The sequence below is a fragment of the Carassius gibelio genome, chromosome A8 (genome assembly GCF_023724105.1).
Source record: "Carassius gibelio isolate Cgi1373 ecotype wild population from Czech Republic chromosome A8, carGib1.2-hapl.c, whole genome shotgun sequence".
Lineage (NCBI taxonomy): Eukaryota > Metazoa > Chordata > Actinopteri > Cypriniformes > Cyprinidae > Carassius > Carassius gibelio.
In genome coordinates, this window is record NC_068378.1 from 26,374,308 (window position 1) to 26,401,311 (window position 27,004).

Sequence of the window (27,004 nt, forward strand, 5' to 3'; positions counted from 1 at the left end):
GTGTATTCAAATGCATTTATGAATGCATGTGAAAGATCACAAAATTCACAAAATTCAAGATATGCTTTTTAGCATAAAAGGTTCTTTGGAGTTGAGTAAAGAACCCTATGGTTCTATATAGATATAGATATATATACCTTTTTTGTAAGAGTGCGTTGTCATAACGTTCACCTTGGAAATGTTTCTTTTATGAGACCCCAGGAGCCCAAATTCAGACCCAGAACAATTAAACCCACAGAAGATGGGGGAGTTCAAATGAGGAATATTTATATTACCAAACTGAAGGGAGAGGAAGAGTAGATATAAGTCATGATCTGCAAGATTAACCACAATCTGATGTGATCCAACCACCTCAGAGAAAACCAGTGTTGAGCTGCTGCAAGAGCTTTTGAAGCACAGCAGCTGTGGTCAAAGAGTTCTCGTGTGTTCTGATTGGTGGATGATGATGATGAGTGGATAAAGACTAGAGCAATCAAATAGTGAGAGAGTGATCTTCTCTCTCTCTCTCTCTCTCTCTCTCTCTCTCTTTACAGCCATGACAAAAATACAAAAATAAATGTTGTATTGCCAAAGTATTAAGACAAACCAATAAAATGGTTTATAACATCTGAACATTAACATTAGATAATTTATTTAGATAGTATAAATTATAAGGAAATGTAATAAAATGTAAAAAAATTAAATAATAATAATTTAAGATTTATAATTTGTCAGAACTTGATAACTCTTTTGATGAGAGGGTTTTGGCCTAATTCTACCTTTTTTGTTGTTGTTGTTGTTGTTTTTACTTTGAGTAATAATTTACAGAATTCTAAATGCAAATGTTTTTTCTAATTTAATAGGTGGACACCAGACTTCACTGCCATATAATATGATTGGTTAAAGTACTGATTTAAAAAGTCTGAACCAGATTTGGATGCAATGTCAATTTTAATTGATCTTTTTATGGCATAGGAAGCCCTGGTGTGAGTGTGCACTTATATTAAACATTTAAATTTAGACAAATAGCATTTTGCATCATTTTTCCTTATGATAAAGAATTTCCAATATTATAATTGTAAATCAAGTGACAGAAGTCTAGCAAACCTAAAAAGTTATTTTTGTAGGAATCCAACCATTTAACTGCAAAGGTTTGTCTGAAACAAAAATCACTCAGTAACTTTTCTAAAACACAGGCAAGTCTCCATCTAGTGGCGATGAAGTGAACTACACCCGTCCTGCATATCAAACTATAAAGGCACTGTGTAGAGCAGTGGTTTTCAACCTGTCAATTACTATTAAAATAAATATATAAAGGCAAAGAAACTATGTGGCACAAAATAAACAGCAGCCCTCATATCCGACTGAAACGAGTGTCCTATCTACAGGACGACTCAGACTGTTGACGCAACAAAACCATCTAAAAATAGTCATAAGGACACTGACAGGATGTTTCCAGCATGGACAAGCTTGTGCAAATATGTGACCCGTGGCGTTTCTAAACAGTTATTGTTAAAGTGTGCAAACTCATAAACCTGAAATGAACAGGTCGAAACCAGAGCTTTGAAGTTCACGTAAATAATGCATCTCTTAAAACAAATGCATGGGATTCATAAAAATAACAGCAGTTGACTGAAATAGACCGTTCTGAGAATTCAGATTGATATTATAGCTTAATAAAACTGAATTCGCAGAATAAAGTCACATATTTGAATATAATGACAGCAAACACACAACCAAAGGCATAGCTGTGATATTTGTAGTTCAGATAACAGATATAACGCTGTTCTGCTATTAAAGATGTGGAGACAGCATCTGGTCCATTGTTTGCAGACATTTGTGTGTCACACAAAAGAAAATCTAGTTCCTGGAATGGAGAAAATCTATAAACCCTATAAGTAACATATTTGATAAACCTCTCAATGATCATCACAATTATAGAAAAAACACAATCTGCATTGATACTTTAGACTTTAAGAAAGTAAACTTCAGCTTGACTTTCACGGGTCATTTGCATTGCATTATGTTTTGAAATTAAAACAAGCATTAAATATAATCTTACCAGGACAAATTATTGCAAATATTGTGAATGACGACTCGTATTCACATCTTTTTATGTAAGTATCTGCTGTACTGTTGTAAAGATCTCATTGGTTTACATTACAAGCATTAGAATAAGTATCAAAATCGGCAACAAATTGCATATTTTTGCTCAATTTGGGCCTCTGGATAAAAAACAGCAATATAAGTCATAAAACTCTGATTAATTAAATATGATTCTCAACAAACAAAAAACACATGCAAACCTTTTTAAAATATATTTTGTGTAAAGTTTCAATAAAACTGTTCTATTACTATTATTATGTTTTTACTATTTCATATATGAAGCTTTACATGTTAAATACAGCAGTCGAAATGCCCCAAAAGAGAGAAATATTTTCTTTTTTGCTTGATTGGTTGAGTTAATTGTGTTGGTTGCTTGAAGAATATATTGAAATATTACATCAGTGTTGGTAATATTGATGAGAGAATGTGATGTCTTGTCAGAAAGCAGCACATAATGTTCTCAAACATTGTTTTATGTGGTCGGCACTTTAAATGTTTAGTGTTCTGGTGCCTTGAGACCCAGTGTTGGCCAATACATGGACACATGCATTAACGTTAAAACAGAGTCACATGAGAGAAACGGAGAGCGCCTTTCATTGTGTGATTGTGAAGCTGTGCATCAAGGGCTCTTGCTTCATCTTTTCATTTCACTGCAGGACTTTGTGTTCGTTTTTACGGAAACACTTCAAGAAAAACAAGTGAACAGGAAAATTCAAAGCACACAGCCAGTGAGAGAGCCCAAGGATTTCATACAGCTTATTATTATGTCCATTGTGCATTTTGAATATGAATGTATGTTCTTGATGGCCATTAAAATAGTTTCTTGTATTCATCAGTGATGCATTAAAATGATGCAAAGTGACAGTGAACACATTTAAATGGTTACAACAGATGCTGTTATTTTTAACTTTCTATTCATCTGTGAATCCTGAAAATGTATGTTTGCACAAAAATATAACTGCATATAATCAGCAGATAAGGATGATTTCTGAAAGACAATGTGACACCGAAGACTGGAGGAATGATGCTGGAAATACAGCTTTGATTTATATATTCACAATAGAAATTTATTTGAAATTTTGAAAGTTATTTTGAAAGGTTTTACAGTATTTTTGATCAAATAAATGCTGCCTTGGCGAGCAGAAAACATAAAAAAAAATTACAGATAGTTTTCACTGCATTGCATGTTAAATTCTAAAACAGGGGAACGAATTACTAAAAAAGGGAATGAATAAATGCGACATCAACGTGATTTAATCAAACGAAAGAACGATTTACGAAAATAATAATGCTGAAAATTTAGCTATAATTCACAGAATATCATACAATAGAAAACATATTTTAAATGTTAATAATATTTCACAATCTTACATTAATTTTGTTTAAATAAAAGCAGCTTTACAGTATATAATTGTGAAAAAAACACGTTGTTTATAAGTTTGCAAAGATCTTTAATTCTGTTCAGTAAACATGTGTGATATCAGCAGCTCAACAACAGCCTTTATCCAGCATTTCTCAAACTGCACTTTTCTCCTGTTGTTTTGTTGATAAGAGAAACTCAGCAGAATCTTTATTGACAGGTTCTTGATCCACTGTCCTCTTTCTGAGAGACAAACAGTGATCGTGACGCTGCGTGCAGCACGTAAAGCTGAGATAGCACAACAGGTTTGTACACGTCAATCTGACCTCCAGGTAAAGTTTATTCACTGGATCAGCCATCAGACGTAATCCAGAGCGAGATCCAAACAAACAGGACACTAGTCTGATGAACAGTGACAGGGAACATGACCTTGTGTCTCTGCTGTGGTTAATGTACACCTTTAATAGCTTCTGCACCATACAGCAGGCTTTCAGTTTTAATGCATGCAGTCTTTATGAATGGGCTGTGTATCTTCATGTAATTTGTACAGGACAAACCTTATCGCTGTACTGTAAATGCACTGCAATTCATTGATCAGAAAGCTGATTTCTCAGTATTTCATGAATAACAATCTGCTTTGTGTCATAACTGATTGCAGAACCGCATAGATGTGTAAAGTATTTGAATAATTATACTTTATTATTATACTTTTAGGGAAATTTAGAGTACTTAATCAAAGGGAAAATTACATTTATACCATAAAAGCACAAAATAGTTTAAACAAAATAAACTTAACGGAACAAAAACCTTCATAAATAAAAAATGTAAATGCCTCTCTGAAGCTAGTTAACTAAAGGGCATGAAAAGAAAGCAATGAAGTAAGCAATGTTTCATGAAATAAAATAAAATATATAAAACAATATATAAAATATATACTAAAATAACTAAAACTGATATAAAAATCAATAAAACTATATATACCTATTTAAAACAATAATAATAATAATAACGATGACAAAAATATAGAAACAAATTACTATAATGTTAGTAATAAAATAAAAATATCTCAATGATAATAAAATAAAATAATAATGCAGAATAATACATGTAGACACTTTTTTAATTTTACTTTAGTACAATTTTGACAGTTGCAATACTTAAGAAAAATTTTACTTTACTGAAAATGTGGTTAAAAAAAAAAGCTGTAAATAAAAAAAAAAATCAGAACTTTACTATTTATTTATTGTGTTACTTGTCTTTTTTTTGTAATTATATTTCTGAGTGAAAAATTGTTAAACAACACCAAAATGTTTTTAGAAGAAAGAGAAAAAACTCCAGAGAAATCCGAGACACTGAAAATATGGCAAACTTTATTTGTTCTGTTTCATTCTGTTTGAACCAATTTCTTGAAAAAGAAAAGGAATATCACAGGTTTGTGTGGTTTGGCATTTTGGCCAGTCTGCACAGATGAAATCAGAGCTCGGTACTGGCTTCTAAAGCCTGCGTCTGTCCCCTTCCATGTGTTTAGTGATCCCCAATGTGTGACTCAGCTAAAATTAGTTTTTAGAGAGCACTGGAGTCAAATTCACTCATAAGGCCATGGTGCATACAGTACATAAGTGCACTGCTTTACTCCAGCTGAACTGGATTGTGTTACAAAGCTGCTGATGCATGGTAAGCAATTCTTTTGACTGTGATACTCATACTTAAAAACAAAAATCTATGTTTTTAATGCAAGTTCACTGATTACTTTATCATATCAACACTGTACTCATCTGACAGTACAGTTATAGATATACATAATTTGTATTTCAGAAATAAAAGTTCATCCAAAAATTTCTAATAATGATGAGGATAATCTCCTCATCCTCATGACTTCCAGGGAGTTTGTTTCTTCATCAGGTTTGGAGAAATTTAGCATTGCATCAGTGTCTATTCAGTGGATGCACTGGAGTGAATGGGTGCCGTCAGAATGAGAGTCCAGATAGCTGAGTGTTTTTAAGAAACAAATCGATCATTAAGATGATTTTAACACCAGAACATTGCTTCTGGCTAAAAACAATTCTGTAATCCATAATAACATAGTAAAAAAGTAGTCTTATTTGAATCAGGTGAGAAATCTGCACAGACCAAGCACAAAACCATTTATAAACAAAGATTTTGATGTTTTGGACAACAGGAGATGGACTTTTTCACTGGAGGAGGCATTATTGTTATTATTCATTCATTCATTAATGATGGATTCATTTCTTACAAACACATATTGTCTTCTCCAGATGTTAACTGATGGACCGGAGTGGGTGAGGATTATTGTGATGTTTTTATCAGCAGTTTGGACTCTCATTCTGACGGCACCCATTCACTGCAGAGCATCCACTAATGAGACACTGATGCAATGCTACATTTCTCCAAATCTGATGAAGAAACAAACTCATCTGCTATAGTCTGAGAATGAGTACATTTTCAAAAGACATTTGTTGTACTAGGCTTTTCCCTCACTGCATGTGAATCATGTCCTGTATTTATGTTGGAGAAAAAGTTGGTGTCCCCCTTATAAATCTCTCTGGAGTCAGTCTTGGCACAGATGCTTATCCTCCACCAGACTCTGACGTAATGTTGTAACCGGAGCAGACAGCTTTGCTGCAGGATTATGCCCTTCAAAGTACAGCATCTATGTTTATATTTGGGCCTATTAACATTAATTACTGCTACTACCCTGCACTGACCTTCTGCTATTTTTAAAATCCAATTAATAATGTATAAGTTTCAGGCTTCAGTATTATTTCAAATATTTGACCTTTTATAGACAAATCAGAGAAAAGTTTTCCCAATGCATTTGTGTTAATCTAATAATAACCAGAATCATATTAATGCACATGTAAAAGCAAAATTCTCAATGAAAGTAAGTGCTGTATTTTGTTTTATTTTTACGTTTTTATGTTCATATTTTATATGCAGCAGCATAGACTTCATGCTAACTTGCTAAAATACACAAATAGGTCGAACACAGTTGTAAAAAAGTAAGTTTCATGAGTTTTTCAGCAATTAAAAACTCATGGTGTGTTATTTTAGTATCATTGAAATATCAGATTCATTATATTATTTTAATACAATGAGTCAAACTAAATGAAAATTAGAAATTTAATTTGAGTTAAAATCAAAACAAAACAAAAAAACAAAAACAGTGTTTTACGACCTTTTAGTTTTGGTTAACCATAATAATTCTTCCTTGAGGCATGTTAATTAACTTTAGTACAGCCAAAGTGTTATTATTATTTATTTATTATTTATTACAACATGTTACAGGTCTGAACCGGTTTCCCTGTGTTCTGTGGAGTTTCACATTGTGAAATTGTGACATTATTATGACTCAGCATGTCACTTGATCGTTCTGGCAGCTCATTCAGTCCGCGCCGTGCGTAGTAAAAGAGGAGGGGTTTATTTACATACGAGCATTGCTTTCACTCGTGATTGGACCTTCAGACTCTGACGTTCAAACCTATTTAAAAGGCACTGACCAATCAGAGTCCTCAATTGGGCGTGTCTAAGGACTTTTCTCGACGTGATCGCGCGAGTAACCGGCATTCCAACGTTTAATCGCCATCTGGCGAGAGTGTTCTCGTGATATTTATTTATTTATTTATTGTCGAAGACTTTTATTATTTTCAAGATGCTGTGCCTGTGCCTTTATGTGCCCGTCCATAATTCAGATCAAGTCGAGGTGGACTATTTTGAATCTCACGGATTACCGTCCGAGCTGAAGTCCCTCAAGTCTCTCAGCGTCCTTCTGCCATCGAAGGAATTCTCCACATACCGAGAATGGAGTAAGGTAGGAGAATCTAGCCATCTATATACACGTTTTCACTCTAAATTAACTCAAGTTAAACCGATTAAACTAAAAAATACTTTAGTTACTAAATTATTAAAGTTTTCAACGTTTTTGACGCGTGACAATTCCGTTGCACGTACCTCTTTCCTGCGCGATGCGCGCGCTTCCGCTCAAATTGACCATATATGGAGTTTCCAAGCACGAAAAATATGTGTGGCGCCACTAGACAATCAGAACTGACAGATTTGTAAGTTTATCATCTGGATGAGTATCTGATGAACCTATGTTCTTGAGAATGCATTCAGTAATAACAATGAAAGGGGAGTCTAAGGAGTCAATATTCTGTCTGTGTCAGTGGTTAAATTGATTTGAACGAGGTTTTTATTGTCTCCCGCAGTTTATCTGTTCTGTACAGTTAGAAGTCGCTCTTTTTCCGTCTGTTCTAGTTTGCCTGGTGTTGATATTCACACACTAACTTCTACTGATTGTGCAATAGTTTCCAGATGGAATGCATTGGATTTTCTTGCATTAAATTGTCATTTTCAATTCCCTCCCCACAGAAATCCATGAAAAATGAAGAGAAAGCGCATGATGGACAGCTGGACTTTGAAGAGTTTGTTCACTACCTCCAAGACCACGAGAAAGACCTGAAGCTGGTCTTTAAAAGCCTGGACAGAACGATTGCTGGTATTATACCTTAATGCAATACCTCAGAATTATAAACCCACATCTTGGTGAATTAAAATTGCTGACATTTGATTATCTGTTCCGTATCAGGTCAAGTGAATGCCAAAGACATTGTGAACTCGCTGCAAGATCTCGGCGTGCATATTTCCCTCCAGCAAGCAGAGAGAGTCCTTCAGAGGTGAAATATTGTTTTAATAAAAATGCAATTATGTTTTATGGTATGGCTTTGGCTAATAATAATCATGGTGCTGAAATTATTTTACAATTTTTAGAAATGTCAAAAGTTATTTTTAATTATTTATTGGTTTATAATAGAGTATATCATTTTTAAAAATTAAAAAAAATTGCATTATTAGCTTTTATTTGACTCATCATTTCACTGGAGTTTATTATAGTGCAAACCCTTTGTTTATGACTGTATAAATGCGTTATCTCTGAATGGACCTAGTCTCTGCTTAGTTTTTATCATCTCTGACATTTACTGTAAAGCACAGAATTAATTTCTTGACTCTAAATGATCTTCTTTCCATACTATTTCCCGTTTTCTCTCACAGCATGGACAAAAATGGCACAATGACTGTTGACTGGAATGAATGGAAGAAGTCCCCAACATCACAGCCTGCCGAAAGCATTCCCGAAATCATCCTGTACTGGAAACATTCGACTGTAAGTGTTTTCTTCCACACAAACTAACACTAGTCCGAATCCTTCAAAACAACCCACAAAGCTTGTTTAGAAGAAGCTGCTTTAGTTGTGTCGACTGCAAAAGATGTCAAATCTTTTCTTGATTCAGATTCCTTGAAATGAGCATAAATGATGCTAGTTTAGGTTTTAGGATGGTTCCGAGCGTTGGCTTGGTTTATGTTTGATGACAGTCCTAATGTGACTTCCTAAAATATCTCCAGTCCCGCTGGAACACCGTGATCTAGGACGGGGTCCAGTTTAATAGGTATAACCTTGCAGATACTAAATCTTAACTAGTCTGTCTCTAGAGAATCCTGCTATTTATATGTTCACCAGAGTTTGTGCATATATCCATCCATTAAAAATGCAAATCAAGTGTCATAGCACTCAAATATGTTCTACTAGTGCGATACCTTCTTATGCAACAGTTCAGGACACTCTCAATTAGATGATTTAGAGACTTTGTGTAGTTCAATATCAACAACCTACTTTAGATTCAGAGTTCAGTGCACAGGGAGATGTCTGATGCAGGGGACACCAGTTTGCAATCAGTTTTTTATGAGTTTGTAAAGTCAGCAATGGATTTTTTTAATCAAATGATGCCCTGAAATAGTTTTAGGTTTTGTCAGCGTCACTGATCAGGTCAGACTGACGCACACGCTGATGCTGATCCTGCCAGGGTCATTGCTCTTTAGTTCTCTTGCAGTTGATATGTGCACATATGTGGAATACCACTGGTGAAATAAATCTGGTGTAGAAATGATTGAGACTCTGAAACTGCTGGTACATTTCACAAACGATTACAAAGAAATGGCAAGTAACACACTGAATGAAAAGTGAAAACTTGAAGTAGATATACAGAAAGGTTTTTTTTTTTTTTTTTGTAAAAAAAAAAATATATAAATCCTGCAATAAATCTGTTTCATAAAAAAAAATTATTCTAATAATCACTCAAAATCCTAGTAAATTTCACAACAAATTTTACAATGACATGGCAAATAATAGATTTAATTAAATGTCCAATTAGACTGAAATGGTATTTTCTAGTAAAACACACTCCAATAATTAAATTTGTTTGATTTACTTCGAAATATGTTTATATTTTTTAGTGTAATATTTACTTTAAAACTATTTTCAGTCAGAAATTTATAGTAAATTTCACAAATAATTACAAAGAAATGACAAGTATCACAATTTGTAAGTAGAAACATTAACATTTTTTTTTTTCTTTTTTAAATTAATAATCTGAAAAATGTTTTACGTAAGTATATATAAACTTAACAAATCACAATAAACTAGTTCATTGTATTTTATTTACAATTTAAAACATTTTTTACATTGTAGGATTTGCTTTGAAACCATTTTCATTTTTAAATTGATCGCAAATTTCACAAACAATTAATGGGAAGTAACACATTGAATTAAACATGAAATTAGACTGAAATAGTATTTCATGTAAATCAAGCGATTTATTGGAGCATGTTCTATGACTTTTTAATGTTTTTTTGGTTTTTGGAGTGTGGTTGTTGTTTGCTGGGAACGGTGTATTATATTGGTTAACTGTGTTTACTGTCAGTTGTCTTTTCTTTAATCATGCTGGTGGTCTGTGTGTTTGCAGATCTTCGATGTGGGAGAGAACATGACGGTCCCAGATGAGTTCACCTCCGAGGAGCACGTGACGGGGATGTGGTGGAGACACCTGGTCGCCGGTGGAGGAGCTGGAGCCGTTTCCCGAACCTTCACTGCTCCCCTCGACCGACTCAAAGTCCTCATGCAGGTACAGCTACACACACACACACACCTTAGACTTGCCTTCAAAACACCAAAATCACAGCCCGGAGATTAGAGTGAGTTGGTTTTATTTACACAAGAATGTCCCTTTAATCGAAGTGCAAACTGGTTTCACAACCATAGAGAGTCATAGAGCAGTTCATCAGTGAAAGCATCTGGACTCTGAATATTTATACAGTCCAGTCAGGCGACCAATCAGAATCCCAGGAGTCAAGCGCACCCTCTGTGCTGCTCTCTGATTGGCCGATACGAGATAGTGTTCGATGTTGTCACGTCCCGAGCGATAGTGAAGATCTGTGTCATGTTTTACGTCAGCTGTTACTCAATCGGACTTTGATAGTTCAATGATCCGGGTCAAAACCTTTTACCTAAATATTCCGAAGTATTTAACTTTGCTCTAATTTTAGTTGAATGAGTCAAACGTAAGATATCATCTCTTAATATTGACACCATTCTGATCATCTAGATTGTTATTGTATATATTATATATATATCTATATTGTTGGTTCTTCTGCTGTAGGTGCACGGATATCACGGAAGCAACATGTGTATCATGAGTGGTCTGGGTCAGATGATCAAGGAAGGAGGGATGCGTTCGTTGTGGAGGGGCAACGGCATCAACATCCTCAAAATCGCACCCGAGTCGGCCCTTAAATTCATGGCTTATGAGCAGGTAATAAACCAGAAGTGATGCATTTTTATGACCTGAGAAACCTAATGATAAAATATTGTTTGTTTTTCAAAGCAATTACCAAATTAAAGCTTCATGGTTAATGTTTGAAAATGAAGAAACAGGCTTATGATCATCAACTAAAATCATAAAAGATTCATTACTTGAAATTAAACTGAATATTGAAATAATTATTTTTATAGATGCGTATTTGCTGACTGCCAAAGCATCATCTCTTATTTTTTATTATTATTTTTAAATGGAAGTACTAAGATCATTAAAATTAAATAAACTAAAACTTCAAGCATAGATGAATAAAAACTCAAATTAAAAAACAAAATCTATTTTAAATATATATAAAATATAAAATATACAGATATATATTTTGTCGTTTACAATATTACCAAAATGTTTGCTTAAAAATTATTGCAATTTTAATTAAAACTAAAATGAAAACCAATATCTTAATGTAATTCAAAATATTAACAAGAAACTATAAAGTGTATCAATAAGACAAAATATCATGGCAAGGAACGTGTCTTAAATATAAGTAATTTACCATTCTGTAAATTATTATTAATATTATTATACTATTTATTATCACTGTAATAGTTCTATTGTGTTTGTATTAATTGATTTTAATTTTTTATAGACTTTTTATTACTGCATAGTCACACTTAATGGGGAAACACATGCTGATCGCGTGCTTGCTCCGTGTGTAAATGCCACTCAAGACCACTTTTCTTCCTCAACAGATCAAACGTCTGATGGGAAGCAGTCAGGAAGCTCCTCTGGGGATCAGCGAGCGTTTCGTAGCCGGGTCCCTGGCAGGAGTCCTTGCCCAGAGCACCATCTACCCCATGGAGGTGAGCTCTACACCATTTCAGTAATTCAGAAGATGAAGCTGGCGTGCTTTTAATAAACAAACCTCTGTAATGCTGTTCTGTTCAGGTCCTCAAAACCCGTCTGGCGCTGAGAAAGACTGGCCAGTACAAGGGCATCTCAGACTGTGCCAAACAGATCCTGAAGGGCGAGGGAATGACGGCGTTCTACAAAGGATACGTCCCTAACATGCTGGGCATCATCCCGTACGCTGGCATCGACCTGGCCGTGTATGAGGTGAGCAGAGGAACACAGACTAAAGCCATCGCTGCTGCTGTCACTCGTGAATGGAGAAGGCTCACTTTATTTCCTCTTTTGCTCTTGATAGACCTTAAAGAACTCGTGGCTTCAGCGCTACGGCACGGAGAACACGCATCCAGGTGTGTTTGTGCTGCTAGGTTGTGGTACGGTTTCCAGTACGTGCGGCCAACTCGCTAGCTACCCGCTAGCGCTCGTACGAACACGCATGCAGGCGCAAGGTGAGGTTTACACTTTACAATAGCTGTAAATAATATCATCTATTTTAATGCATTTTATTTCAAATTAATTCATTTTATTATTTAATATGCATTTTATTTATTTTTATTATATAATGAATTTTATGATATTTGATATACATTTTTATATTTTTTAATATATTAATGCATTTAATTTCTTACTTAATACAAACATTTGTTTAATGCATTTAATTTAATGTTTTAATATGTATTTTATATAATAACAATTATAATACATTTAATTAATTTTATATAACATCTAATACACTTTAATATTTATTATATTAATAAATTTAATTTCTTGTTTAATACAAACATATTTATATTTAATGCATTTTATTTTATTAATAATATTTACCTGATATTAATACAGTACACATTGTTTTTATAGAATATTTTATATACATTTTATCTATATACACTTTTACATTTAATATACCTTTCTCTATATAATAATGCATTTTAATGTATTTAAGTATTTCAAATTTTATTGTGGACCTATTGGTTTAATCTTTATTTTAATATATATTTAAAGTAAATTCACTGCTAGAAAGGTGTTTGTTTTGGTTTCTTTTGGATGCACGATATTTCCAAGGTTTATGAGAAATCATGATAAATAATAATTTTCTCAATTTTGATTATGATTAAGACTTTTAGTATAATCGAGCAGCCCTAGTTTATAATGCATCTGAATGCATTGGTTTGCTAAATATGGTTTAATTTGTATCTCTGCAGCTATGGTTGAAGGCTCGTCTCAGGTCTCAATGACGGGACTCTTCAAGCAGATCATGAAGACCGAGGGCCCCACGGGTCTCTATCGGGGCCTGACCCCAAACTTCCTGAAGGTCATCCCGGCCGTCAGCATCAGCTACGTCGTGTACGAGAACATCAAGTCGACGTTAGGCGTGCAGTCAAGATGAACAGACACGAGGCGTAAATCTCAAGGTTTCTGACCCTTGAGGTGTGGAGTCCATCTCATTCTGTGAATGTGAGCGAGGAACGTCTCCGTATTTATTTAGTATTCTAAAATGGGGAAAAAAGAAGTTTGAAAGCTGAAATCAGGGACCAGTGTTTTTCGATTTCATGTGACCGTTGTGTGCGTGTATTTTGTCATATACATGTGCCACTGTGAGAAGAATCAAGTGCTGTCATGATCCAGTCAGACAATGCAACTCAATCAACGCTACAAACTATTGTGAAATGCATTCTTTCATGCTGACTGAAGCCTTTTTTCTGACTAATGCTGCTTTGTATTGACTGAAGTAATATATTTATACATCTTTATAACCAGATACGTATTTATGTTGTGGCATCCGAGCGTTTAATGAATGTGTTGCACAGAGAGCGTTTCAGTAGTTCAGCTGCTGTCTAATTTAATCTTAATTGTGGTTATTTTAAATCTGCACACTGATGTTCTCCGCTTTGTCTTAATATAATGTCTGGTTGATCTGAAAAGGAATGCACTTTAATTGCCCTAGTCAGTTGTGAATGCAATGCAATGATGTAAATGTTGTCAGAGGGTGTGAGTGTTTTGTAAAGGGGACCATATGTTTGAGAAATAAATTAACTTGATTGCAGTATTTGGGGGGTTTGAGAACACTAATTTCACCTTATAAATGCACAGGTTTGTGTTTGAGACTCTTCTGATGTGGTTAAAAGCCTCTATCCGGAGCACTGGAAACGGCTTTAAGAGGTTTTTGGGAATTAATGATTCTGATGTCAGATTTTCATTGTAGCAGCATTTGTTTCAGAGATGTTCTTATTTTAGTTTGGTTTTAGATCCTTTTTTTTTTTTTTTTTTTTTTATAAATCCTTAAATGTAATTTATTTTTTCAATAAAAACTTAATATTCAAAGTATGTTGTTTTGGTGTTTTTGATTTTAAGAAGTGCTTTTAAATTTTAGTGATTTTTTTATTTTATTTTTTATTTTTTATTAGATTTTAAAAGTGTTTAAATATTATCTAAAACAATTTAAATATTTAAATTAAAATATTTTAGTTTATTCTGGAAAATAAATCCCTTTTAATAAACTTGTGTGTGTGTGTGTGTATGTGTATATATATATATATATATATATATATTCTAAACATTTAAATGTTTTAATATATTCTATATTTTAATATAAAATGTGTATATTCTGGAAATAAGTCCATAAAAAAAACGTGTGTGTGTATATATATATATATATATATATATATATATATATGTGTGTATATTCTATAGATTCAAAGTGTTTAATATTTTAAATATCTGAAATTTTTTTATTACAATATTTTAGTTTATTCTGGAAATAAGTCAATTAAAAAATCATATATTATATATATATATATATATATATATGTGTGTGTGTGTGTGTGTGTGTGTCTATATATATATATATATATATATATATATATATATATATATATATATATATATATATACTTTATACATTCAATAATATGATTAATAATTTAATAATGTTTTTTAAATATTATAATACAAATATTTTAGTTTATTCTGGAAATAATTCTATAAAAAAACTTTTTACACAAAAACACGGGTTCAGTCCTAGTTAGATTTGATCCGGTCTCTAAACTAAATTAAACTACAGTCCTGATCATTGACTGCACACTGCCACCTGCAGCTCAAAACACTATGTACCACTGAAATGCTATCTATTTCTTTCTACAATGTTTAACACAGTATTGGCATTTTACGTGACTTTAATAAAATTACAATTTTATGTACACTTATAAACAAAACAAGACATTTAAAACAAGTAATTCTAGAACTATTATGGAATCTTATTTTGAAATCCCGCTCGAAAAAAAAAACTTTTATTTTGAAATCCAACCAACCTCTCAGACCGAGTAACCCCAGAGTGCAGTCTGGACGATGGGGCGGGGCGACACTTCGAGGCGGAGCGACACGTGTCGCCCCGCCCATATTTGTTTTCCCCGCCTTTGACATTTTCCTCCGAGCCAGCAGGGGGCAGTTTGCGTTGAAACAAACAGAACGGTGGCAACTACAGCAGCAGAGTAATAACGCTATTCCGTTGATTGCTTGAGGTGAGTAAAAGTGGTTGTGTAAATATCTTATAATATGAAATGCGATGTTCGATCATTTATTTATCCATGGTACGTTCAATTTGAATAATTATTGTTAATAATTGTTATAAATTGCTCATTTTATTGTTCTTTGTGGATTGTAACAGTACACTCTGTACATGGCTTTAGTTCATAGGTTCGATTTTACAGAGGTATGGCATCACATTTGTCAAGTTATTTGAACAGACATGCATGATTTTTGTGTGTATATTATTATTATTATTATTATTTTTCAGGATGACATGATCAGAAGGTGGTGGTGTTCTGTTCTCCTGGACAGCTTTACTCCGCAAATGTATGTAGCTGTTTGAATGTTGCTACATGAAACATTACTCTGTACTATATCTAGCAATATACCTACCTCTTGACATTTGTTCTTTTAGAGCTCAACCACTGAGGGGAGGAACTTCACCAATTACCATGTCTTCAGGCAGAGTCCAGCAAAGCAGGTTATTTGTGCACATACATTCATTAAGAACTAATAATTACATGTGTGTACATGCAGAGGTATTTTAGTTATTACAGCTACATAGTTGTTCAGATGTGAAATTGGTATTATGTACAAGTACTATATTGGTCAATACTGTGGATTATTTAATATGTAACTATCAGTTAACATCAGCATCAAAGACATTTAAAAACATTTCAGCTTAATTCATTTTCAGACAGCAGCAAGTTTTTTAAATAACTTCTGTTTGCGATCTAATGTGGATTTTGTTCACCATATAAGATAGAAATATTTATATTCAATGTAAAAGATCTTCATGTGGATCATGCATACAAATATATACAAATATATCACTGGATTATTACAATTAATGGCAAAATGAATGTGTGGAAATGTAAACTAATATATCCTACTGACACACAACAGCAAAAGATATAAATAATTGTCTTAAAACAGTTTTTTTTTTCAATGTGAAAATACTAACACTAATACTTCTGCACAGTACTGTTTATATTAACATTTTATTAGTGTTATTATAAAAGAATGAGTATGCAGTTGTGACAACAATCTATAGAGTTTTTAATGAGAGTTTGTTTAAAGCAAGGTTGTCTGTATTCAGTGTTTATATAATGCTTAATAACTTTTATATACATATATAAATAAACCTATGTATGTTTTTGATTCAACAGCTTCCACTGGAAATCCTCAGGGAAGTTATTTTGTCGGCGGGTGACTCTGCATATTTGACACTTTCTCTGGTTTGCAGATGGTTTAGGGTTGTGCTCCGAAGTTTTTCGGAAAGCGGCACAGTTTGCCTGGCTAGAGAGTAAGATTTCCCGGTTTAATGCTCATTCTCCAATTGAATTTTGTAGTACGAGGCTGTTAAACTTCTTTTATCATTATTATTATCTTTCCTGTATTTTGTCTTTACACTATAAGTTGTGGCCAACTGGAAGAATTGTCCTCCTGTCTCCTGACCGGAACGAGTTCAGACGGATGTACAGCATCAGGGAATGCTTGCAGTGCAGAGCCCTTTCCAAGTTTAACCCACCAGGGTACAGGGAAGAGACCGGCGTGGTGATCTTCTGGGCTTTTGTTTACACAGGATTTTGTTCCAAGGACTGTTTTTTTTTTTTTGCGGCATGAAACACATTTGTGTGTTAAGTTCATTGAAGGGAAATAGAGAATGGGCTGAGATCAACTGGTTTTGATTATTAATTGATGTAATTTAAAGTTAAACTTTGCACTGTATAATGTTTTAATAAAAAAGCTATGGAAAACACGTGCATGACAACAGGTTTCAGTCATTTACATCAGTCTATCATTCTTTAAGGTTTCTCATATTTGATGATAACATGATTTGCTATGCATTGCTCATAATGGATTCTTAATTTAGTTGTGACGGGATTGTGAGGATTAATGAGGTTTTCAGTAGTGCAGTTCAGAAAACAAATAACAGAAAGTAACAAGTGTTTTTGGGCAAGTTCTTTAGAACCTGTATAGTTCCTTCCTTCCAAAAAGTAACCATGGATTTATTGTAGTAAAAATATTTTTTGGCATATTAATTACTGTGAGCTGTAATTATAAAAACACCATAGTTTTACTATAGTTACTGTAGCAGAACCATAGCAAATTTTCGTAGGGGCCAAGGGAATGTTCAGAATATTATTGGTGACGTTCAGAGACTGGTGACAATTTGTTACACACACGACACACACACACATACACACACACACACACACATATATATATATATATATATATATATATATATATATATATATACACACACACATATATATGTATGTATATATTATTTGAATATATAAATCAAGGTATCTACATAACCATACTTGGCATAATATTGCCGTGTCATTTTCAAACCAGCGAGTAATGCCGAGGTAGCGTCTACACTACAGCCATTGAGGGAGTAGACCATTTATTTTTATTCTGTTCGTCGTAATCCAAAACTCTTTGTATTTATACGGGATGTTGTGGAAATGCAACAATAAATGCAAAAACACAACATGTATATTCACTTTTTAATTTATATTAAAAGTTTATTCATCTTAGTGTCTACTTCCGCATTCCAATCCTGCTATTAGCGTCATAATTCTCTATACCAATAAGCTGTAAAATCGTCACTCATCTGTACACCAATAAGCTCATCTTAATCATAAACCAATAACCGCTGAGGTGGGCGGGGCGACACGTGTCGCTCCGCCCCAACGTGTCGCCCCGCCCCATCGTCCAGACTGCACTCTGGGATACTTGCTCAGACCCGGAAATGTCAACACAACAAAACCAGAGGACTGAAAACATACTATCTCTAAAATTAGTTTAAAATGTTTTACTGTATGTTAATGTATTTATGATAAGAGGACACATAGGACAGTACGTGTATATTCAAGAATCTAGCTATGTTTAAATGGTTTTTATGTTCATAAGACGAAGGATGTTTAAGAACATGTTTAAATCCGGGTGTTTAGTTCGGACTGCTCATGTGATTCTGACCTGGATCACAACTTTAGTGCTCTTTCTGCACAACACAGGTAAATTTCATTGTGTGTGTGTGTGTGTGTGTGTTTTCAAATATATTACATTTATTAAAATTATATTTGTATTTGAAGAAATAATAATAATAATAAAGATTTTTTAAAGTGCTTTTAAAAAGTATCTTCTGTTCATCATGGCTGCATTTTTTTTGACAAAAAAATATAGAAAACATAATTCTGTAAAATATTATTAACATTTAAAATGATGATTTTTAAGTTAATATACTTTACAATATAATTTATTTCTGTGATCAAGTCAGAATTTTTTTTGGAACCTGTCTTTATCATCATTTTTTATCAGTTTAAAACATCCTTGCTGAATAAAAACATTCATTTATTTAAAAAAAAAAGAAAGGAAGAAATTATTAATGACCATAAACTTTTGAATGGTAGGGTATACCATTTTTTTTTATAAATGCTACTCTTTTATTATAAACTATTATAAGAATCCTTTAAAATGTATGACAGGGTCCACAAAAAAAAAAAAAAAATTATATATATATATATATATATATATATATATATATATATATATATATATATATATATATATATATATATATATATAAGTACTTTTGATATTACAGCACAACTGTAATAAATCAGCATATTAATAATGATTCCATAGACACTGAAACCTGGAGTAATGATGCTGAAAATACAAAGAAATAAATTATATTTTATAATATTATATAACTACAAATATAAAACCATTATTTTAAATTGTAATAATATTTTTTTTCTGTAAAACTTAAAAAATCTCACTTTTGAACCAGTGTATATATATAAAGTACTTCAAATATTCTATTTATATATTTTATTTAATTTTTCTATATAATATATATAATAGTATATATTTACATATTAAGAGAGAAGTGTTAAAGACTCCTGTTTTGGTGCAGATCTTCGTAAGTGTCAGGAGAGAGGAGATCTGTTCCAGCCGGTGGTCTTCAGCTCCGTGGTGCTGCTCTCTGTACTGATGTACTTCACCGTGTCTCTGATGGATCCTGGCTTCGTTCTGTCTGACAGCGACACAGAGGTAGTTCTGAAAGCAACGTCTGTATGAGACAGTATCCCACTCAAAGTATAACAGATATCTGGGCTCTTTCAGGGAACGTCGGCGAACAGTAATGAAGAACTGGAGAAGATGATTCCTCAAGATCTCAGTTCTGTGAAGCAGAGACGCTGTGGCTACTGCTTTAAACTGGTACTTCATTAACCTAGACGCTCCACGTTAAAGTTCCTTCCAGTGAAATCTGTTTATTCTCTCCTCTTTCTGTGTGAACCAGCAACCGATGAGGGCCAGGCACTGTAAAACCTGTAAGTGCTGTGTGAGGCGCTTTGACCATCACTGTCCCTGGATAGACAACTGTGTTGGAGAGAGGAATCACAAGTGGTTTCTGCTGTACCTGTGTGTGCAGTTTGTGGCTGTATCGTGGGGTTTACAGGCTTCATGGTGAGTCTTGAGCAGGACATGTGTTTTCTGTGCTTTTAACATCCTATTATTTGATCAGACGGCTGGATAATTTAGTAAAAGTGATATAGTTCATATAAAGATGTTTTAAGACAAATGTAATATAACATATTATAAACATTTATTTCCAAGGTGGACCGTTTCTGTGAATTAAACAGTGTAACAGGGTCTTGATGACAATGTTTAGATTGAAATGTTTTGAGTTTATATATTTTTATAGAATAGTATGCATTATGCCAGGGGTTTTCAAACAGTCAAAATGAATAAATAATATGAAATAAGATGAGAAAATACCGCTGTAGTTTACATTTAACAAATTGAGTTACATTTGTTAAAATAAAAAAAGTATAGTATTGTAAAATAATTTTTATTGAAATAAATGAATAAATGTAATAAAAAATAATCAAATAAATTTTGATTTAAAAAATGTCAATAAATAAAATGTGATTAAATTATATATAAAATTAATACAATAAATAAAGATTTTTTTTGAATAAATAATAAACACATTTTGATAAAAGTAAATAAATAGAATTTGATTTTAAAAAGGAATAACTAAATGTGATTAAAATTAACAGGAAGGATTTAAATAAATAAATAATTGAATTTAAATAATAAATAAATAAATGTGATAAAATGATTCAAATAAATAATGTTTGAGTAAAACAAAACCAATACATTTTGATAATAAATAAATAAATACAATTAAAAGTAAATAAGTAATAGATAACTAAAATTAACAGAAATTATTCAAATAAATAGATAATTTTATTTAAATAATAAATGTGATTAACAAAATAAATAATGAATAAATAGATAATTTTGGTTCAATAATAAATAAATGAATGTGATTAAACTGATTAAAATAAATAATGTTTGATTAAAATAAACAATAAATACATTTTGATACAAAATAAATAAATACAATTTAATTTAAATAAGTAAGTAATAGATAACTAAACATTTTAGGAATGATTCAAATAAATAGATAATTGTATTTCAATAATTAATTAATGTGATTAAAATAAATAATAAATCAATTTTGATTAAAACAGACAAATTTGATTGAAATAAATGATACATCTGTCAGCACAGTACTGTAGTGAGCAGGAGATATATCACATTTATAGTTCATTTTTAACAACATTCATATTTTTTATATATGAAAATGCATTTTGTTTATAAATTTAAATGTATGGATTGGAGTCCCTCTCAAGAGGATCGTGATATTTGGAGTCTGTGACAACCAAAAGAGTGAAAACCACTAATGTAAGCAGTGCCTTATCTTCATTGATCCCAGAGAAGCTATTTATTAAGCTGATTAGCACTTTCCCCTCATTACTGATTATTTACAGTCCAGCAGGGTTCAGTTATTAATAATGCATCAAATGCACTGTGGATGACACTAAAGTGCATGTGTTTTAGGTCCGGCGTGGTCTCAGCACCCACCTGGCAGCAGTGGTTCACTAAGAACGGATTCCTGCTCGGGGCGTTTGCGCTGACGGCCGTGTTTTCGGTGGTGGTGCTGCTCCTGCTGTGCATCCACCTGTACCTGGCCTCGGTGAACAGCACCACCTGGGAGTTCATGTCCCGCCAGCGCATCCTGTACCTCAAACACCGCGACTCGGAGGAGAACCCGTTCGACAGAGGACTCGTCTGCAACCTGTGGGACTTCTGCTGCGTCTGTGGGACAGTAGCGTGGGAGAGGATCTACATCAGACACACCAACGGGGCTAAATGAGCCGATTTTATCATCAAGGAGAAGTCCACAGAAACATTGAATGTTTTATTGAGCGTCTCTTTAGACCGTATTTTTACTAATACTGATGTGAGGTGGTTATTTGCAACATTTATGAAGTAAATCTGCAGGGAACATGTACAGTATCTACTTTATAAATGGGTTAAGGATGTTTTCTACTCATTTGTTGCATGATATATAATGAGGGATGGTTCCCAAGAGATTCTTTTAAATCTTGCTTTTTTTATTTTGCATAAGTAGTTAATTTTATATGTGACTAAATAAATGTTTTGCACACAATATTTATTGACTTTGCTAATGAATGATTCTTATAAGCCTGAAAAAAAAAATGCTTCAGTGAATAAAGGTAGTTCTGAGCTGTTTATGAAGCTTTCTGTTTATTCGGGATTCGTGAGAATACTAATAAGCTACAAATCCAGATATTTGTTGTTTTATTCACCTTTGAACAAGAATCAGGGTTCCCATTGTGGAAAAGCTGGACATTTTAGGTATCCTGATTTTAAAAGTGTGTCCTGGGTAATATATATAAATAAAATGATTATAAACTAGTGGCACTTTTCTATAGTTCAAGCTTTAAAATATTTTGTCTGATTTTTTTTTTTTATATATTAATATTCTTATTCTTATCCAGTATATCACAAGCTACTTGGAAAATACATGCAAATTAATTGAGGTTTGGCATACTTAAAATATTGTGTACAATGTCAAAAAGGCTGAACCACTAACTACTTAAAGAGTTTTGTCTATTTCTATCTACACTAAAGCAACTGCGTTGAATTCAAACTACATGTTTTATTAATTTATGCTTTTGTAGAAATTGAACCCATGACCTTGGCGTTGCTTGCCCGACTTCTATTGTTGGAGCTACATGATTCAGGGACGTTTTTGTATTAAAGCCATGGGCGTTTTTAAGAAATGTAACTTTTTGTTGTTGTTTGTTTATCTTGAACGTCGCGTTTTTAGAATGTTCTTCACGCGCCGGACCCGAGCGCAACGCGTTTTAAGGCGTCATCCTCGCGCAAATTACGTAGAAAAACAATGGAACGTCAGCGCGGTGGAAAACAATACGGGTTCTGTGTGAACGGCGTCATTTGAACGCATTCAGTTTAAATAATATTAAACATAGTCCTGTGTGTTTATTTAAAGTGTTGTTTTTGTCTAGAACCATTTTACCTACATTCAGGTGACATGTTATGAAAGCTTCATTAAAATCCCGCCCTTTCTGTAGCGGTTCCATGCTCAGCCCCGCCCCCCACCGGCGCCGCCCAATCAGAGAGCAGGTCCGGGGAGAGACGTCGAGCTCGGCGGGTTGTTCTGGAAGGGGCGGAGTTCATTTTTCGAGCTCGTGAGGGGCGCGTTCTGTCCGAAAGAGAGCGCGTGAGAATCTGCGTTCGTTCCCTCGCGGTAAGTTTGTGCGGAGCAGCGCGGACTCGCTCGGTTCTCGTCCTAATACAGTCTCCAGAAACCAAGCTCCAGGAGGACGATCTTCTACCTCCACAGCGCTTGATTCTCTCTGGAAACTCCTCTCGTCCCGATCAGTGAAATCATGTCTGCCTCAGCGGCTAAAGTCAGTAAAAAGGAACTGAACTCGAACCACGACGGAGGGGACGAGACCTCAGGTAATGTTAAGCGAGAACAATCGACGGGCGTTTTCACTTTTTCCTTCTCTCCTAAGCGTGTTTTAACTACTATTGTAGCTAGTTAATACTCGGCTCGAGTATGACTCGTTTCTGTGGACCGTGGCGATGTGTTTGTGTTTGGCCGCGGAGGCCATGTTTGATTTCTGCGAACTAACGTTAAGCGCGCCACAAAGCCCCATTAGGACGCTCACAAAAACCGTTATATTTTAGAAATCAAAGCCCGGGAGTTTGTTTTGTTCTGCCCGCTAACGGATTTTTTTTTCCGAAGAAACGCGTGCAGTTAAAGAGTGTAAAACACGCGGGACGGAAGCGTCCGATCGCGGTGCTTTATTGTTGTTGTTCTTTAGCTTTAGCCTAGCCACGTCTTCCGCCATGATGTAGCACGGGCTAATTGTTGTTTATGCACTTTAAAAGGTCGAACGATGGTATAAATTAACGCCGAAGAGACTTTCTCGCGCATCGTCGGTTGGTTCGCGACGGAAGCAGGTGCAGCGCGAGCGGTTCTGTGCACATTTAAACCACGCGGCATCAGACTGCATTCGCGTCACAGAACAGTTTCCCGCGAATAATACTAATTTTTCAAAAGAAACCATGAACAAGTGTTACGTTTAAACACCTTTAAATTCTACTCTAATCGTTTAAAATGCGTGTATTGGAAATAAATTAATTTTAGCTGATGTTGTGCTAGTTTTTAAAACATTTCCTGTTTTTTCCCCTCAACACTTGTTTAGAAAAAGAGCAGCAAGAAGCCATCGAGCACATCGATGAAGTACAGAATGAAATTGACAGGTATGTAGAACTATATTATATTAAGTCAGTTAAGAAATTTTAAGTCGATGTTGTGATGCTCGTGAACGGAGAGGATTTATTTTATTTATTTTTGTCAGACTGAACGAGCAGGCAAGTGAAGAGATTCTTAAAGTCGAACAGAAATACAACAAACTTCGCCAGCCGTTCTTCCAGAAGAGGTCTGAGCTCATAGCCAAAATCCCCAACTTTTGGGTCACCACATTTGTCAACCACCCACAAGGTAAGCCCCTGTACATATGATTACACTGTTACTTACCATAATACTCGGTGAGAGTTAAATAGTTGAATATGATCTGGTTCTCTAGTCTCTGCTCTTCTTGGGGAGGAGGATGAGGAGGCGCTTCACTATCTGACCAGAGTTGAGGTCACAGAGTTTGAAGACATCAAATCCGGCTACAGAATAGATTTTGTAAGTGGTAAAAATGGTTTCTCATGGCTTAGAGATTTTATGTTCCCATAACTCATCCTCTTTTTTCCGTTGTGTTGTAGTATTTCGATGAAAACATGTATTTTGAGAACAAAGTCCTATCTAAAGAAATTCACCTGAACGAGAGTGGAGACCCAACCTCAAAGTCGACAGAGATCAAATGGAAACCTGGAAAAGTATGCATGATGTTTAATATTAAAGAGTTAGCTTCTCTCTGACTGCGTTCTATTAATATGTGATTCCTTCTTCTGCAGGACCTCACGAGTCGGTCCGGTCAGACACAGAGTAAAGCCGGTAAGAAACGGCAACATGAAGAACCCGAGAGCTTCTTCACCTGGTTTTCTGATCACGCCGATTCAGGCGCGGACGAGTTGGGCGAAGTCATTAAAGACGACATCTGGCCGAATCCTCTGCAGTACTACTTGGTAAGACTAGAACAATGTCCACACAGAAATGGGAATCTTTAAAAACATTCAGATTAACCTTGTTTGTATCAACTTGGTCTCAGAAAGTCTCCATTCCAGTCACTTTTAAAGGATGTGGTCAAGCAATTCTTCCAGTTCACGCAGCGGACGTTTTGCATTTCTAACCCTAACAGGTTCCAGACATGGAGGACGAGGAAGGAGAGGGTGAGGATGATGATGAAGACGAGGAAGGTCTGGATGATATTGATGAAGAGGGAGAAGATGACGGAGAGGAAGAGGAGGATGATGATGGAGAGGTATGCAGCCAGTTCATTTGAAGTGTGCACGTCGTGTCGAAAGTCTCTAAATGTGTAACTGTATTCGCTCTTTATTAAATTTCACTTCTTAAGAGAACATTTTCAATTGCAGGATGATGACGGCGAGGATGACTGAAGCTGAAATAGAGGAATATTATCCACGTCTCCCCAGTCCGGTTTCCAAATTACTTCTTTGGCTTTTTTTGTTGTTGTTTTTGGGGGGAGGGGGGGGGGGGGCAAGATGCTTCGTTTTCCTGTTTTTGGTTTTGAGCTCCATCTTTCCTCTATCCTGAACTTGCTGTGACGAAGTCCCCTGAAAAGACTCACAATAAACTGACGGCAAGATCTTGCCGACATGGCATCCACCATCTCAATTTCCAAACGCATTTCGAGGTAAAAAGCAAAACACTGTAGTTATCGGCCACACAACGTCTGGAGTAGACTTGCAAATAGTGTTCTGTTTTTTTTTTTTGTAATTAAATATATATGTACAAATGATCTTCTTCCTGTTGCCGTTTTGTGTGTTTAATTGAACTGAAGCCACGGAGCGCTGTGATTGGCTAGCTCTAGCATTCTCCACCGTTTTGTTTCTTTATTCTTGGTGTGTATAAACCCTTCATGGAAGTGAATCCCTGTTTCAGGAGGGCTGAGGAACAAGAGGGTTTGTGAACACCATCATTGAGTCTTTGATTTTTATCTTGTCTTGTTTTACAGACATTCACCAGATTTGAAATGGATTTTTGATAAAGAAAATAAAATATTCCAAAAAATCTAATCACGCCTGTGACTTTCTCTTCAACTTTCAGTGAACTTTATGTAGTGGTTGTATTACTGCTTCAATCTGTTGGGTTGGTTTTCAAATAAAACGCCAGGTTTTGTATTCATCCAGATGCAAAGAAAATAAAATAAAGGTTAAAATAGTTTAAAAGTCAATGGGATGCCATATTTTTTATAGTCCTTCGGTCAAGTCAAGAACAAAGCCAGGCATTCAAGTAACATTAAATATTCCCCATAAAAATAACTTTATTAAATGGGATAAAGTGTGGTCTGGCTGATTGTCAACTTCTAAAAGATTCTATATAGACTTCTAGAAGACACTTCCAGCTCATTTTCATTGTTGAGTGAACTATTCCATGACATTTACATGAACGAATGTAGAAATTTGCTTATTTCTTGTTTTGTAGACCAGTAGCATGAAATACATTTTGCATGCAAGCTAAAAAAACAAAAACAATAAGTGTGTGCATCAAGAATAAGTACTACAAATATGTGCATAAATTTCATTTAGTATAATAATATGTTCTAACATTTACACGCTTTTATTAAATGAAAAATAAACATTTTACTTCCTGCTTTCCTTAGAAATCAAACCCAAAACCTTCATGTTGCTATTGCCATCCTCTACTTATTTATACTGTGTATACAGTATTTTTATTGCACTTCATATGAAAACATCGGTTACTGATTACAAAAATTGTTGTTAGTAACGTAATCCATTACACATTATTTAAGGTAAATCATAAAACTATAGATATTTTAAAATAACATTAAAATAAAACACTTTATAGTTCTGTACTAATGTTAAAGCCACATTC

The 27,004-nt window shown here is 34.2% G+C and overlaps 3 protein-coding genes and 1 long non-coding RNA gene across 4 annotated transcripts; all 4 read left to right on the forward strand.

Moving 5' to 3' along the window:
* Positions 1 to 6,979: 6,979 nt before the first annotated feature.
* Positions 6,980 to 14,340, forward strand: LOC128019043 (calcium-binding mitochondrial carrier protein SCaMC-2-A). The gene is made up of 10 exons (XM_052604998.1): positions 6,980 to 7,274; positions 7,835 to 7,961; positions 8,052 to 8,139; positions 8,516 to 8,627; positions 10,264 to 10,422; positions 10,957 to 11,109; positions 11,862 to 11,972; positions 12,058 to 12,225; positions 12,317 to 12,467; positions 13,221 to 14,340. Exons 1-10 carry the CDS (start codon positions 7,116 to 7,118, stop codon positions 13,403 to 13,405), a joined length of 1,413 nt encoding a protein of 470 aa, XP_052460958.1. The 5' UTR covers positions 6,980 to 7,115; the 3' UTR covers positions 13,406 to 14,340.
* Positions 14,341 to 15,330: 990 nt separating this feature from the next.
* Positions 15,331 to 17,305, forward strand: LOC128019047 (uncharacterized). The gene is made up of 4 exons (XR_008185047.1): positions 15,331 to 15,870; positions 15,959 to 16,024; positions 16,713 to 16,849; positions 16,963 to 17,305. It is a non-coding gene; the product is annotated as an uncharacterized LOC128019047 (long non-coding RNA).
* A 998-nt stretch (positions 17,306 to 18,303) lies between these two features.
* Positions 18,304 to 22,173, forward strand: zdhhc12a (zinc finger DHHC-type palmitoyltransferase 12a). The gene is made up of 5 exons (XM_052604999.1): positions 18,304 to 18,575; positions 19,481 to 19,617; positions 19,690 to 19,785; positions 19,868 to 20,034; positions 21,478 to 22,173. The coding sequence occupies exons 1-5, from the start codon at positions 18,452 to 18,454 to the stop codon at positions 21,791 to 21,793; spliced, it is 840 nt and encodes a 279-aa protein (XP_052460959.1). The 5' UTR covers positions 18,304 to 18,451; the 3' UTR covers positions 21,794 to 22,173.
* A 968-nt stretch (positions 22,174 to 23,141) lies between these two features.
* On the forward strand, positions 23,142 to 26,184 carry LOC128019045 (protein SET). The gene is made up of 8 exons (XM_052605000.1): positions 23,142 to 23,430; positions 24,183 to 24,240; positions 24,339 to 24,481; positions 24,567 to 24,670; positions 24,751 to 24,864; positions 24,943 to 25,113; positions 25,287 to 25,409; positions 25,522 to 26,184. The coding sequence occupies exons 1-8, from the start codon at positions 23,358 to 23,360 to the stop codon at positions 25,543 to 25,545; spliced, it is 810 nt and encodes a 269-aa protein (XP_052460960.1). The 5' UTR covers positions 23,142 to 23,357; the 3' UTR covers positions 25,546 to 26,184.
* The last annotated feature ends 820 nt before the right edge of the window (positions 26,185 to 27,004 follow it).

Excerpts from the sequence above, each read along its gene's own strand:
- zdhhc12a (XM_052604999.1), top strand. The coding sequence starts at position 18,452 with ATGGTTTTTATGTTCATAAGACGAAGGATGTTTAAGAACATGTTTAAA. Across the intron at positions 19,618-19,689 it reads TGTCTGACAGCGACACAGAG|GGAACGTCGGCGAACAGTAA; the intron begins GTAGTTCTGAAA and ends GGGCTCTTTCAG. Across the intron at positions 19,786-19,867 it reads GTGGCTACTGCTTTAAACTG|CAACCGATGAGGGCCAGGCA; the intron begins GTACTTCATTAA and ends TGTGTGAACCAG.
- LOC128019043 (XM_052604998.1), top strand. The coding sequence starts at position 7,116 with ATGCTGTGCCTGTGCCTTTATGTGCCCGTCCATAATTCAGATCAAGTC. Across the intron at positions 8,140-8,515 it reads GCAGAGAGAGTCCTTCAGAG|CATGGACAAAAATGGCACAA; the intron begins GTGAAATATTGT and ends TTTCTCTCACAG. Across the intron at positions 10,423-10,956 it reads GACTCAAAGTCCTCATGCAG|GTGCACGGATATCACGGAAG; the intron begins GTACAGCTACAC and ends CTTCTGCTGTAG.
- LOC128019045 (XM_052605000.1), top strand. The coding sequence starts at position 23,358 with ATGTCTGCCTCAGCGGCTAAAGTCAGTAAAAAGGAACTGAACTCGAAC. Across the intron at positions 23,431-24,182 it reads CGGAGGGGACGAGACCTCAG|AAAAAGAGCAGCAAGAAGCC; the intron begins GTAATGTTAAGC and ends ACACTTGTTTAG. Across the intron at positions 24,671-24,750 it reads CCGGCTACAGAATAGATTTT|TATTTCGATGAAAACATGTA; the intron begins GTAAGTGGTAAA and ends GTTGTGTTGTAG.